The sequence below is a fragment of the Chamaea fasciata genome, unplaced genomic scaffold (assembly GCF_029207755.1).
Source record: "Chamaea fasciata isolate MVZ Bird 193981 ecotype frontalis unplaced genomic scaffold, bChaFas1.0.hap1 SCAF_1, whole genome shotgun sequence".
Taxonomy (NCBI): domain Eukaryota; kingdom Metazoa; phylum Chordata; class Aves; order Passeriformes; family Sylviidae; genus Chamaea; species Chamaea fasciata.
In genome coordinates, this window is record NW_027094086.1 from 124164414 (window position 1) to 124180483 (window position 16070).

Below are 16070 nucleotides of genomic sequence, written 5' to 3' on the forward strand. Positions count from 1 at the left end.
ATGAAAGTACCTTCGTGCATCTTGTGCCCTGTCTAATTCTGTGGGTTAAAGTTGTTAATGTTTTCTGTGGCTTGTAAAGACATTAAAAGTGAAAGGCATAAAAATGACAAGGTCTGTAAAATATTACATTGTTTCTGCAGGAAATACTAATTTCAGTTTAGAGCCTACAGAGCAATACAGCTCCTTGAACAGCTCTCAGTGTTGGTCACTCTGTGCCAAGGTGTTTGGCAGGTGACTTGGAGCAGTACCATTAAAGAAGAGAACATTCATTCTCAGTCTGCAGTTTCATGAAGTGCAGAAGACTTCCAGTTTTGTCAAGGGGTTCTTGCTCACAAAATGATTAGAAACTACTGCTGTTACTAATCAGCTCTCGGAAACACAGTTGTCTTAGTTGTCATAATACTGCAATTTGTAATGTATTATTTTCTTTCTGCTAGGTTTTTAATGCTGAGTTAAATGAAATTTCATATGCCAAGAACTCATGTTCTCTCAATGGCTCCAGTCTTATTTTTTCAACACAAGGCAAAAAGATATTCCATCCAGATAAATAAGAACTGAAATAAATAATCATTTTTCAGTTGAGGTTTCAGAGGATGCGTAACAGAAGGACTACAGCCAATTAACATTTTCTAAATTTTGAGTGTTAAAAAAAGTTTCATCCTATGTGGACCTTGAATCTTTAAAAAGCAGATCAGATATTTGTAAGAATTCAGTTTATGCATGAGTTGCACAACCTACATAACATTAAATGACTCAAAGCTGTGGTAAAATGTTGTGTGTGTTTATATATTATCTTCTTGAATTAACACTAATTATTCTATCTGAGCACTTGTACGTTAGGAAAAGTAACATTTCAAAGTCACTGTTGGAGCTAAAGCAGGAGATTGTTTATTTTCTGGGAACAAATTACAAAATTTAAATAATTCTTTGTAGTGAAAACAACAAAGTTATTCAATTTTCTTTAGTGTTATAAATATTTATAATTTCTATTTTAAAGATAGTTATTATGTAGCTATTTATAAGATATTTGGGATCAGGATGGCAAAAAAGAAAGAAACAGAAAGTCTATATTAACACCACATCTTCGGTTTCTCTGTGTTTGATACTTTGGAGGTAAAATTACCTTATATATTCTGGGGCGATATTCTCTTGAAGTGTAAAATCAACTAACAGAATGTATTTGTTGTACTCTAATATATGTGTGTGTGTGTATTGTAGATAAGACATTCAGTATAATAACACTTTCTAAAAATTGAGACAGATTTATAGACGATGTTGACAGAGTGAAAAATCCTTACTATTTCTAAAAAGCAGCAGATTATTTTCTAATCCTACAAAACTATCCCATACAAAGGAGATCTGTATGATGTCTTAGTATAAGAGGGGAAGAACTTCATTAAACTGAAATGCAGTACATTTGTGTATGTGTGTGATGATAACTTTATTGTATTTGTTCAGTGAGGGGTTGTATTTTTGCCTTTAATGTACATTTTTGTAAGTCTGAACTATTCATCAAGCTAAATCAGTTTGAAGACTTTTAAACATCACATGGAAGTAATTTTGGGGAACAGCTTCTGAAAGAACATCTTCCTAGGCAGTGAAAACTTGCAGCCTGACAATTAACAAAAAAAGGCTCACAGGAAAACAAACTTGTCTGATTATTTTTGAGGCTTTATTAAAGAAGTATGATAGATTGTTTATTATACAGAAAAGTAGAGATGCTTAATAAGTAAGACTGCTGCCTTTGCTATAAGCAGGTCTTGTTTTCAAGTTCTGTGATTGTGAGGTATTTGTGTTGAGTTTTAATATTTGGCCTAGTGATATCCTGGATTGCAGCAATAACATTCTGGAAAACTTGGACCACTGGATGTTCAAGAGGAAAAAATGAAAATTAATATTGTCATGTGAAAAATGAGAATTTGAGTAATTGGGAGCCTGTGAGTTTGATATTGATCAACAAAACAAAAGGGTGCACTGCTGCAGGCAAAACTTGATCAATAAAGAGTCGGGTGATTAAAGTAATTAATGCCAACCAACATGGAATTTTCTTATTTTGTGAAATTGACTTCAAGACCTTATTACAAAACTGTGATCTTGGCTGATAGAGATGGTAGTGCTGATACAACATAAAACTGGCAAAAGTTTTACTTGCTACTACATGACATCTTAATTAAAAATAGGATGATTAGTTCTTATTAAATAGATGAAAAATTAGATAATTGATATATTTCGAAAGAATTCTCACCGTGTCTCACCAGTTTCTGCAGAAACTGTTATTGTCTGTAAGGTATTTAACACCTGTTTGATAAAGTTTGCAGACTTTAAGGATTTGTAAATAAAAAGATTTAAGTGTTCGTAAATAAAAATACAATTCATCAGAAATAACCTATTTATAAGGATTACTTAGCAAGCATTTTAAACAGAGAGTGTGCTTTCCTTGCAGCCAAATATAAGGAACTGATTTTAGAAACAAATGAAGTATAGGTCATATTTAGTGGATTGTCCTTGGAAGGCAGTGACTTTGAATCTGGTGTAGGAATCACAGAGTATAGGAAGTTTCCACTGTGTGTGGGCAAAATATCATATGTCAGCCATGGATCAAGAAATAAGAATATGAAATTAGAAAAGTAATTGTTCTAGTATTACAAGTGCATCTAGAATGCTATGGACAACTCTGGGCTCAAGCTCTGTGCAAATGTTATAATAGGGAACATTCAGGGGATTGAATTTAGCATCTCAGTCAAATTGAAAGGGGTGTGTAGAAACTTGCCCTCCTTGACTAGTGTGGGGTGGTCACAGATGGTATCTGGAAGGGTTTTTCTGTGAACTCTGCAATTTTCACAAAACTTATAGGAGCTTGTATCTGAAATTATCTTATAGGATCAAAGATTATGAAAGAATTACTCATGAAGCATGTGATATGGTCGTCAATTATTTATGTCCCTAGAAAACAAAGCATTTACTGATGACTGTCTCAAAGTTTCAGAAGAGATTTTTAAAGGTTCATTCTTAACCTTTTATTCTCCCATTCTGTTTTCTTGAAGACCGCACCTACCATTCTTTTCAATCAGACTGTTTAGGAATACTTTTGCCCCTGAGAGAGACTGTAAATGTTAAAGTATGAGACCATTTCTAACAGACTTTAGTCTTGTTTCTTGAAAGGTTTTGAGATTATAATCTGTTATACTTCACTGAAAGTTCAGTATAAAGGCCCTCTAGAATCTGGTGAATAGAAAAGAAACTGCAGAAAAATCAGTCACTCAATTGGTCACTCTCTCCCTAAATCTAATTTCAAGACATTGATTCTTCCCAACAGTAAGTAGAAATGTAAATGTCTGTATGTAAAGTCAGATTCCTAAAATTTATCAGGAATAGATTCATTCTCTGGCTGCTCCTCCTGCAGGACAAGCTGTAGGGAAGTTAGTTTTTAATTTTAAAAGAATGTAATGCATTGGGGAAATCATGAGTTGTTATTCGTCTGTGTCTGACAATAATAACCATAATACAGAGCTTAATTTATGAGATTTACAGTAAAAACAAATAGAAATATTTAAGAGTCATGTCAGTTGAAGTCACTGCTTGTCATTGTGAAGACACTGCTAGCAAAGGCTTGGGTAATGTCTTGGGTAGATACTGACTTTAATTTTCTGTTATTTTATTTGCAAAGCCTATTATTGCAACTGTCAGGCACCATGACGGTACAAAGACAGATGTGAAGGGTGTTTTTGCAAGTACCAAGTAAATATTCAGTATCTTATTGTTCATCTAACTGGATCTGATTAATGTCTTCGAGAAGAATTTGATGTTTATTAGTTCTTTGAAAACTCACGCAGTCTGCTTGTAGTCTCACTGACTCCCACTAGTTAATTGGACTCTCATAAACAGTAATAGTCTTGCACTGCTGAAAAATAGCACCTATATTAATAAAAGCAATAACAGTGTTTTGCCCTGGCTGTCACTTTTGTGATCTGAAGTCCTGTTAAATTCTTTTTTATTTGCAATAAAATTGGAGTAGAATGGACTAGTAAAAAAACCAGATACATTATCATATTTTCATGATTTTTCAAAGGATTGAAAATACTTCTAGGTTTCAAATGAGTTCTAAGCAGATTTAAGTGTTTGGAAAAGGGGTTTTCTCAAGTCTCCAGTAGTTTCTACAACCTCGGTCCTCATAAATTGCCAGTGATATTTTACCAAAATTAAGAAATTGACAATATCACTTGTTTATGGTGTTTAAAATGTAAAGAATTGCCTTCAGGGCATGGTTTTATTGGTTTTACATTCCTTCCTGCTGTGTTAAATCTAATGAGGCTTGTCTGTCCTTTAGGTGACCTACAAGCGGGATCTGTATGCAGCTGAATCAATCATTAAGGGTATGTGTTTGTCCTTGTGACTGTCAGTTTGCATATTCCTGATTCTAATTAAGAATTTTGTGGGTGGTGGTTTGAAATGTCTTTAAGAAAAGTTATATGACGCATAAAATGTGCTTAGGTAAGTTGTTTTTGCATGTTTACTGGAGTCATTGTATTAACCATATTTATCTTTATTTACTTCTCTCAGAATACAGAACCTTATAAAAAGCTGTGCATATTACAGTCAAATAGAGTAATTTTGAAGGGCCTTATAAGGAATAAACAAATTTTTTTCTTCTTTCATTTGCAGGTCAATTCTGAATATGTTGTGTGCTTCTATTCTATGTAGTAGAGTGAAAACTGAATTTTAACTCTTTTGAGCTCTTCACTGTTTCACATACAGGCAGTTGTTGCCTTAATTGATATAGCAGTTATGTGATATTGAGGTATTTCATAAATTTATAAATATTTTGTTAAACAGTTTGTTAACCTTTTTTGTCTTTGTGGTGGCAGTGGTTTCATACCAGTTTAACATTAAGACTGGATTTAGCCTTTATCTAGGTGGACTCCCTCTAAAAACAGTGTAGGAAGGAAGAATTCTGAAATACTGTAGAATGAGATGGTTATTGTAAACTCATAGGCAGTGATTCAGGGGACCCTTGCCTGATTCCTTGTTGAGAACTGAGGGACAAAACCCCAGAAACTGATGAAGAGAAAGGGACTTCCCTTTGGATTAAAAATTCCTTTCCAGAGAAAAGAATGCAGTTCCTATTTAAGAAAATCAGAGCAAAACCCATGCTATTGGGGCATGCTGAGTGACTGGCTACTTGTTCACACTTGTTATTATAGCGGGCAAATATTTCATATTAGATGCACTGTTAGAACTACTTAACTGAATTTTTCAGGCACAAATCAAAAAGATAGATCTGGGAAGCCTGGAAATTTCTGGTTCTGACAGGCAATGGGCCCTCATCTTCATGGCTAGAGGCCTGGGATTTTTTTAAATTCTACTTTTTGTAGGATTCTTAGAAATTCCAAACTTCTGGCTTTCAAGCTTAGGAATTCCAAACATTTTGAAGGAAAGAAGATGTCAGGGAATAGTTGACATGAATATACAAACCAGAAATTATGCCTGACCAACACAATAGCCTTCTAAAATGAAATGTGTAGCTTGGTGGATGAGAGGAGAGCAGTGGATATAGTTGGCTTGATTTCAACATGGCTTTCGACACTAATTCCCATGATATTCTCATTGACAGTCTGATGAAGTCGAGACTAGAAAAGTATATGTGGATTGAAACTGGCTGAGCTGTCAGGCTGAAAGAGTAAAGTCCAGTTGGAGCCCAGTCATTGGCGGTCTAGTCTAGGGGTCCATAACAGTTAAAATCTTCACTAATGACCTGAATGAGGGCAGAGCACCCTCAGAAAGTCTGCAGATAATGTAATATTGGGAGGAGTAGTTGATAGGCTGCGTGGTTGTGCTGCCATTCAGAAGGACCGTGACAGGCTGGAGAAATGGGTGAACAGGAGTCTCATGAGATTCAGCAAGGGGAAATGCAACTTCTGCCCTTGGAGTTGCACCATTTCAGACTGGGGACCTACCAACTGGAAGGCAGGTCTGCAGAAAAGGCCCTGAGAGGTCTCGGTGGACAAGAAATGGAACAGGAGCTGGCAGTGCACCCCTAAATTGAACAAGGGCTGGCAAGATGCCCTTACGACAAAGAAGGCCAACAGCTCTGTGGGCTACAGTAGGTAGAGCATTTACCAGCAGGCTGAAGAGGGTGGTCCTTCCTCTGTGTTCAGCACTGGTGAGCTCACATCTGGCGTGTTGGGTCCAATTCTGGGTTTCCACATCAGGGGAGAGATGGTCACACTGAAGAGAATCATGCAAAGAGCCATGACAATGATTACGTAGTGGAACATCTGTCAAATAAGGATTTGCTGTTGATGCCTAGAGAGGCTACCTGGAACAGAGGCTAGACAGAGTAAAGGAATAAAGTAGGTAGTTATTAAAAGGCCTTTAAAAGATGCGTGTTGGGCAGTACAAGAGCCCAGCTGTGGCTCTACCCAAGATAGACCCAAGATGGATGACTGGTCATGAGTTTTCACACTTTTATAAGTTTTGGTCAATTTACATATTGGGGTTAATTGTCTAATTATGGCTTCAGGTTGTGAAGTCCCATCCTCTCAGTTTGCTCTCCTCAATTTGCTGTTGTTTATACTCCTTGGGCCTCAAGCTGCAATGGTGTCCATGGTTCTCAGGCTGAAAAAGGATTGTTTTGTCTAACTAAACTGTGAAGAGAATTTACTAACATTTTATATGAAGTTCAGAGTCGCACACTAAGGCAGTACAGAATCTGAAAAATATGAAAGCTAAAACTTAAGGCATCACTGTGCCTAGACTGTTGTGTCTGGAGAAAAGAAGGCTCACAGGGATCTTAGCAGTGTTTATAAATGCCAGATGGGGCACAGTGAAGAAGATGAAGCCAGACTCTTCCTCAGTGGTCAAAAGATTAGAAACTTGGAAATAAACTAACCTTCCTCCAAATGATTTTCCATGCTCCTGTGCATACAAGGACTTCAATAATCTCATAGGTCTTTAAAGGACTTTAGTTGTTACATTATTTTTTTTAATATATATATGTATATGTAATGTTACTACATTTTTTTTTCCTTAAAGCCAGTACAATTTTTTGCAACTGTTGCTTATAATAAAAGCTGGTTTAGTTTAAAGTAAAAATGAGGACCTTCATGGTGGTCAATCAGGCTAATCCCTTTACTTACCTAATGTCCCTTTGCTGTGGCAGCATGCAATTTATCTGCTTCAGTAACCACAGTGGACTTACTATAGTGTCTCTATGAAAATCTGTATTTTAAGATTGTTGAAGTTTAGATTTGCTTCTTGATGCATTGCATGAGTTCAGGAAGCAGAAGCCTTACGTGTTCTTTGCTTGTTATGCAAGCAGTATAATGAATCCTCCATAGCAAATTAGGACTCTGCATAACAGAGTTATCTTACGTAATTAATTATCTTTAATGGGATTTTGAATTGGCACTGTTAGTCCTCCAAGACAGCAGTTTGAAAGTCTTATCTATTTTGTGCCCTTCAAAAGGCTTAAAATCTCAGACCTTCAGGTGGCTATAGCATGAATTGTTTTGTTAGTGGACAGTTGAACCATGTAAATTAATACTAGGGAGATGATTTATGCACCATTCATTCCACACTTACAGCATATTTAAGGCACGAATATATTTTTGTCCTTTGGAGCATCATCCTGATGTACCCTGTATGGCATCATTTTGTCTTATGGTTGTTAGTTTCACAGAAGAAATCTTATTAGCTGTGTTCTGCTGTGTTGTGCTGCATATATGGGAAACCGTCAAGGACAGGTCAACTTGTCCAATGGCAATCATCCTACCAGCCAAGGCATGCTCAGTTGGGCCTTGCCTACAAGCTGGATAATTGACTATATCACTGTGTCTGCTTTTCTTGAGAGTTCAGAGCCCACTACATGGTGCTAGATTGTAGAATCACAGAATGGCCTGAGTTGGAAAGGACCTTAAAGACTATGTAGTTCCAAGCCCATGGCCATCAGCAGGGGCACCTTTCAGTAGGTCGGATTGCTCAGAGCCCCATCCAACCCGGCCTTGAACACTTCCAGGGATGGGGCACCCACAATTTCTCTGGGCAACCTGTTGCAGTGCCTCACCACTCTCACAGTTAAGAATTTCTTCCTAATATCTAATCTGAATCTAATCTATTCTCAGTTTGAAGCCATTCCCACTGGCCCTATCACTACATGCCCTTGTAAGTGATGTGCTCCTGCTCATCACTTTTTGGGCCATGTAGAGTGGCTGAGGGGGAAGTCCTACATGATTGTCAAATTGAATTGCAAGATACCAGCTCTCTAAATGCCACCTTGCATGCTCTCAAGGTCCTCTGGACGTGTCCCAGAAGCTGAATGCATGGGCTAGAAGGGTGCTGGGTTCTAAAGGCTGTGGCCTCACACTGCCCCCCACTGCTGTTTCAGTCTTCACAGCTGATTTGTTCATTATTAAGTTACCCATTTACTGTGTTGAATGCACATTTTGTCTCTGGATGAATTCAGTAGTGATGAAGAACTTTTGAGTGTACACAATTTTATGACTACAATTCCAAGTTTTATGTTATCTGCAGTTTATATTTATTAGTGCTCAAAACTTTTGGTTTTCTTCAGGAATTCTACAAATTTCAACTTGCTAAAATTGACTTGGGAGAAGTAAGAAAAACATGCATCCCTACATGCATTTGTTTTACCTTAGATATTTATATGTATGTGTATCATTCTTATTCAAGGCAACACAGAGTAACATTTCACTGATGTGAAATAGACTAATGAGTTATTTTTCTTTTGAGATGGTTTTCTTAAAACATTTCTGTTTAGTTTCCTAACTTCCTCAATTCTCTTTTATAACTTTTATAAAATGCAAATTTAATGCTTTTCTTTAGTTAAGCAGGTATAAACTTGTAGAGTATGCAGACAAGGTGGCACACGCCTATTTTTAATAGTCTTGAAGTAAGAAAACATTGTCTTACAATAAGGGTGACTCATCTAGAAATGTAGTTAAGATCAGGCTAATACAAAACATCCTAAAAAAATTCCATTAGGATTACTACCCTCGAGGTAGATAACTTTGAACTCTAGTTCCAACATGTAAACTTTAAATAGGTGCTTCTCAGAAGAAGTTCGTAACTTACAGTTTGACTCTTTGTCCTCCTCCTTTTTTTTTTTTTTTTTCTTAAGGGCCTTACTTTATAAATTACTTTTTCACAAGAGCATGCATTTTCAGATTGGATAATTTGCCCTCACATTTGGCTAAAGAAGTATCTGTTGATGTAGATAAAATGATGATTTTTGCAAGTGCCTAGAAAAACACTGTAATGCCTTTAAACTGTTTATGACTGTTGGGAGCCACATATTATGACTTGTGTTCTGTGAAGAAACCATGTGACTTTTTATAAAAATAAAAATTGAGATAAGCCTTGTTTAGCAAAGGACACAGATCTTATGTGAGGTAAGCTGCATTTTCATGGGCATGCTCATGGACCAATGGCTGTTCTCCGAGCCAAAGAAATAGACTGGAAGGTGGGGAATTCTCCTTGGAATAGCTACTGTAAGGTGGAAACAACCCTCTTCTTGCCTTCTACCACAAAATGTTCCTTTCTTTCCTGTGTTCTAATATTGGTAGGGTCAATGTCAAGTTTGATTTTTAGTTTTGGTGGCTACAGAGACACAGGCAATGGGTAAACAACAAAAAAATTGTTAGATATTTTTGGTTACCTATATTATTCAAATAACAATTTCAACTCATCCTGTTGAGCGTGAATGAATGCTTGGCAGTATTTATTTATTTTTCTTATGTTTGCAGTAGTAGCATCTCATAACAAAGGTGTTTCTAAGATACCGGAGGAAACCATACTGAATTTCTAGACCAGTCAAGCCATTGCTATGTAGAAAGTGCAGATGGAATTCTGATAAATTAATTAACTCCTTGGAATTCACTGCAAACTTCAAAAACATTTCGATGATTAGGATGTGCTTTCAAAATAATAGGAATTGTAATAGCAGACTAAGAATAGTGTGGTACGAGCATGTTTCCAAAACTAAGTGTGTGTGCACACATACATGTGCAATTAAGAGAAAAAATTTATGTCTGTAGGCTAAAACCTATTTGCCATTCATATGCATTTTTTTCCTTATGGTATTAATTCTCTAGGATATGATATTTATTATCTTTATTCAAACAAAGTATTATTTTAATTGCTGCTTGTTTGTGGCATGCTCTTCAAGGTAAACTTCTAAGTCTTCCATTAGAGTACACTTAATACATCATCTAACTATGGTAGTTCCATAAACATGCACATATTTTAGTTTATAATTGGGTACGATCCTAGGATAAAGACTTGTGGCAGGTGTTGCTGAATAATAATGTGATCTAAAGCATTCAGGATATCAAAGGAGGGTGTGGAAAAATTGAAAATTAAGTTTTCTGATGTAGAAAAAAAATAGGTTTAATGGAAAAAAAATTCTGAAATCTTGTATCAAATTTAGCTTTAATGAAGAAAACTCCTGATAGGGAAATTTAATGTTTAAATTTGACAGTGTAAAGTTTTAACTACTTTTTATTTCTTGTAAAAAATACGCTCTGAGTGTATGTTAAAAGTGTTGAAAGGGATCAAATGTGGAGCATGTGAATAAGGAACACTGCTCCACTATCAGGTAAGCTGGAATGAAGCTGGCAGTAAATGGATGATGTGTGTTGGGGAGAGGAATTTCCACGGGAACAGTAAGTTTAAATAAGTGGAGGAAGAGGAAGCCAAAGCAAGGTAAAGAATCTGATATGTATTGTAATAGTGAGAAAACATCTAAAAAAAAACATTGGGCAGATGAAAAGGAAGTTATGGCAGAAAGTAGTTAAGTAGAACGGTGGTTCACGGTGGGAGGACAGGAGGAAGCACAAAAACCCAACCAAGGGAAGTTCCAACTCGATAGAAGGAATAACCTCTTATACCCTTGACAGACAACCAAGCAGTGAACAGGTTGCCTGGAGAGATTGTATGCCAGAGCAGTAAGGGACTGAGTGACCAGGCCTGACCTCAGGGGTGATCCTGCTTTGAGGAGTTTGAACAAGAGACTTCCTGAGGTTCCTTCCAGCCTCAATTATCCGGCGGTCCAATGGAAAACAAAATGTTTTTAGCTGAGTATTAAAATTCTTTGTGACATGGCCATGTCGTGGCTTTCCAGAATGACTATGTCATTCACCGAAACAGAATTCTGAAAACCAGGAATGAAGTGCTGCACACAATCAGTTTTACTGGCAGGCAGCAAAACTCATGGAATCCCTGGAGTTTTGAGCCAGCACTTCCAGCTGTGCTCACTGGGTTCAGCATGACTACACTGAGCGACTAAGCTCCATTGCCTTAGCAGAAGTGGAACACAGGCAGTCTTGGGGAGGAAGGCTCCACTCAGTCTTCCTTCCCACAATGCAGCAAAAGTGCAGTTTAAATTAACATATGGATCTTTTTTGATCACTTGAAACAGTTTAGATTTAAATGGAAGTTGAGTTTCAAATCTCAACTAGAACAGAACTGTGGCTTTACTATGATGATTTTATAAATTATGATTTCCCAGACTTCCTTTATTCATTTCCTTGATCATTTAAAAGCATGCAGCATCTTTTCAATGTGTATATTATCATTACTTTAAGGTTCTCCTACGTCATTAACATACTTTCCCCTTACAACATTATGTTTCTTTTCCGGATAAAAAATACGGTTTTCCACACTACATTGGTTTTTCTCCCTTCTTTATTAAACTCAGCTTGCAAATCTTAGTTGCTTTTTTGTAATTGCCTCCCCTTTCTCATTTATATTACAGGAAATTTGAGATCTAAGAGGGCTGGAGAGAGTAGTGAGATGGGTTTTTATAGCTGCAGCCTTTGAGCAGTCTTTTGTGAGAATACTTCTGACACTGTTGATTACAGACTTCTTTTTTAAAAGTACTGTTTAAGCCTTAGTTATGATGCCTTTTGGGATTCCACAGCCTTCTTCCACATGTGAATTTTTGTAATAGCTCCAATCTGACCTTCCTCATTAAATTACTTAGTTCAATAGAGTCTGAGTTCTTGAAATCTGATATGCTAGTCTGGTTTATTATGTATATCTATCTTGTATCTGCACTTTGTGTACAGTACTAAATTCAAGTGACTCTTGCTCTGATTTCAATCTACCCATTAGTTTCTTTCTGCTGATAAGAAATTAATTCAATATGGTCTCCTATTTTTCAGACTGTAAAGTTACTCTCTATTAAGTAGAAGCCAACTGTGATGCGTGTTCAGTATACTCTTTTGCCCAGTGAATCTATGGGAAGATATTTTCTCTCACAGTTGTGGTATCCTCTGATTTCCAGTCCTGTGAGAACTGGCCATGCATTTTTTTAATTCTCACTTCCATCTGGTTGTGATGATTTATAAGCAGATGCTTATTGTTCTCTTCCTTTCTTCCTCCCTGCCCATGCTTGCTAACTTAATACAAAGTCAGTTGCCACCACTATTTTTGTTGTCACGTTATAAATTTTGGACATAATAAATATCCACGATTCAAAAAATCATTCTAATTATCTTTTGGAACTCTCAGTGGTTCATTCACTTTTCCTGCTCACAGAAAATTGCTTAAAAATCACAGGTCACTTTCCAATAATGTTAACTCTACAGCAGCTTTAAGATTAATTTTCAGGTCTTTATGTCTATTTTTGTAAAGAAGTCTGTGAGTTTACAATAGAAAGTGAGATGTTTCTGCACTACTGAAGTTATACATCTGATTGAACTTATTGTGTGGTATGTAATTATAGAAATAACTTTCCACATGCAACAAATACATATTGTTTATATCCAGACTTGTTTGAAGACCAGTTAGCCCATATTTTTATAATTTTTCTTGTCTTTCACTCTTAATTTATTTTGTGGTGGTGTTTGGTATATTTCTGTCTCTGGAGTTTCATTGAAGTCTGCTTTAAAAATAATTAGACTTCACATGTATGAAATTTCTAGTTGCTTATGGAATGGCTACCCCAAAAACATTGGAAACCTTGTGGTTTTTTTCTGCATGTTAATTCAGCATGTAAAGAATAAAGTCCTGATTTAGACTTGAGAGTTTCAGACTTAAATATTGATTTATTGGCTTAAAGAAAGGAAAATGTTCATTGAATCTAAAACCTGAAGTCAATAACAAGAGAAATTACTAATTGTCTGAAACACTGGCTTTGTGGAACAGATCGGGCAATAACTTGACGCTGTTGTTTGATAGCAACAAAATACTGTATTTTGCCCCACCAGTAAAAAATCCAGGAAGTTGCCCAGGCCAAGATCTTTGTCACAGCTTTGCAACTTCTTTGCTATTGAGGTTACGTCTGCTGTCTCTTTAAACAGTATCATCAATAAATTTTTTTTGGCAATTTTTTAGTATCTATGGTTGGGAATAGGATTTGTGTTATCTCCTGGGTTTTTTTTCTTTTTCCCCCTTTATTTACTCAGTATTACTGACACTGCATTTAGTTATCTGTTGAAGTGATAAGAGGGATGAAATTTTCAAAAGGTTTTCTTGATTGTCATCTAGTGTCAGTGTGGACCTGAACAAATATTTTTCCATAGATTTAAATGGGCTTTGGGGACAGGCCTTATGTAATGATTTAATGTTGTACAAAATCATATAAAATACAATTTGAATTTTTAGATGTATATTCTACAAATTACATATTACATTAACTGTACCTTGTAACCTTTAAATATACAGCTGTTGAAAGTGTTCTCTCAAGAAACAGTACATGGACTGAAGGTAATGTTTAGTGGACTAGTAATTTGGATTAATTTGTCTTTGTATTAAATACTAAAGTTTCTTTCTTGATCACAGACAACCTATCACAACAAGTTTGTGTTATCACCAATGGGAAGGAATCTCTTGTACAAGTAGGTTTTCTCCTTCCTGAATCTCTGAAAAGCCAAATAAAAGTAAGTACAACTCTATGGCTCTCAACTGTATGATTAATTTGATGCTTCTGGTTGCCACTACTCCTAAGAAATGGTCTAAATAATGTTAAAACAGGAACCGAGACTTCCTGTGTCACTGTAGTATTTATTACAAGAGATTAACACCAGGTGTGGAAGTTACCGAGAAGGAAGCATCTTCTGTCCAGTTGTACTGTTTAGGGGGATCTTACAGATCCACTTAACTGTCCGTATTAGATTAGAGGAGAAATTGAATCCAGACACCAGAGAGGCAATTTTCTTTAGATTTTATGAATTCAGTGAGCCCAAATTGTTACAAATATGTTGCAGAGGAAATACTTTTGTTACTTTGAGGTCTGACTTGGAGTTTGAACCAATAAAGAGTAGGTTGTTTTCCTGCAGAGCTGTGAATGCAAAATCTAATTAATCAGCCTTTTTGTAGAGTGATAGGGGTACATTTCCCTCACAGTGAATGCTCATAGGAGTCTTTGCTTTAGAATGTTGATGGAATGTTCTACTGGCATTTAACTATATTTTCCTTTTTCATTATTGTTTTTAATAGAGCTATCATATTTCCCCTTTCCCAAAGGTGTTTAACGTTTGGTAATTGCTTAAATTTAGACTGGTGTTGGGGTGATTCTTAATTATATCTTATATAATGATTTCACATGTTCCTGTTACCCAGAGAAACAGACAGGGAATAACTATTCAAAAATACAGGTTTTCTGATTTGAGTAATGTTACTTCTGCAATGGTTTTATTCATGTCTGCTGATCTTCTGCATGGCATGTTAATTATTACAAGGATATGTTTCTCTACCAACCTGTATTGCTGTTTTGTATCTGGAAATGTCATTTGACATTGCACTTAAAGTTTTTGTTGGGAAAGAATTGTATTTAGCATGGAATCATGTTTTGTATCTCTTAAATGCCTACATCTAAAAGTGAAAAAAAAATAGTAGAGTTGAATAAGATCTTTTTTTTTCTGAATAGCTTATGATGGGACAGAAGTATGTTTCCATTTCACTGACACCAGATGCATTGCTATTTCTCTTTTTTATCTCTGTGTAAACTATGCTGCTATTAGTAGGACATCACTTATCTATATACTTTTAAACAATAAAACCTCTGAGTTATTGTTAAGCTTACCAATATACAGAATTTCTAACCTTATAAAGAATATATGCGCAAGCCTATTTGTTCTCAAATGAAGCACAGTGCCTTGTGTGAGGGAGATTTGATTTTGTGCAAAATAATTATTTTAAGCAGCGTAAATATACCACACTGAAAACTGGGCTTTTTCAAAGGGATAACTGGAAGGTAATTGATCTAAATAAGAGACCAACTGGGAATCATTCAGTAGAGTACATATTATCTGGGACCAGTATTTTGACATTTTGGATACTTTTGACATTCCAGTTCTCAGTAGCAGCCATATTTATTTGTGGGGTGTTTAAGAATTAAAAAGAAATTTTCTTAGAAGGATTTCTGAGAGAAGCTCAGAAATTATATAAATATGATACCAATAACAGGGGGGAAAAGACCTAAAATTTGAACTAATAAGATAAAGAAAATGAAAAGAAAATATTTTCTAAGAAATTTTAAAGGCTTCAGCTATTGCTTTTGAAGTATTTTGAGAGAGCTCAGTGTTACTTTGAACAGTATGACTAAAGAATGGATGTTTTGTTAAAGATATCATACTGTGAATAACATAACTTGAATTTTTCCCTAAATTTGTTATTTAGCCCTTTCTTTTGAATCAAACAAACCTAAATGGGAGCTGAAGGTGTTTTCTTCTGTGACTGGAAATCATGTACTCCTGTTTCTTTGGTGAAAAAGTGCTGCTGTCACATGAAATAGAATCAACTGGATGAAGTTGTGTGTCATTTTTGTGACTGGATGATTATCCATGAGTAGGATGCAAAAGTATTTGTTTGCTTTCAAATAGAGAAAGAACTAGCATTTCACTAGTAGGAAATCACCAATTTCTTAATGTTTGTGTTGTCCATCTGCTGCACTGGTGTTTGTGATTTTAAAATCTGATATAATTTAAATAAATTTGTTGGTTCCAAATGTCCTGGTATTAGTTCTTGATTTTATGGAAGTGGATATTGAATAAAGTTGAAAATTCAGTACAGGGCGTCTGATAACTAAAAAAATTGAAGAAAATCAGTTA

The 16070-nt window shown here is 35.7% G+C and overlaps 1 protein-coding gene across 3 annotated transcripts in view; it reads left to right on the top strand.

Moving 5' to 3' along the window:
* Positions 1 to 16070, top strand: part of CRPPA (CDP-L-ribitol pyrophosphorylase A) — a 111313-nt gene that overhangs the window by 42691 nt on the left and 52552 nt on the right. For all 3 annotated transcript variants that reach the window (XM_066196433.1, XM_066196451.1, XM_066196443.1), the window contains exons 5-6: positions 4328 to 4373; positions 13801 to 13898. In XM_066196433.1, coding sequence (XP_066052530.1) covers positions 4328 to 4373; positions 13801 to 13898 — 144 coding nt within the window. The remainder of the gene's footprint in view (positions 1 to 4327; positions 4374 to 13800; positions 13899 to 16070) is intronic.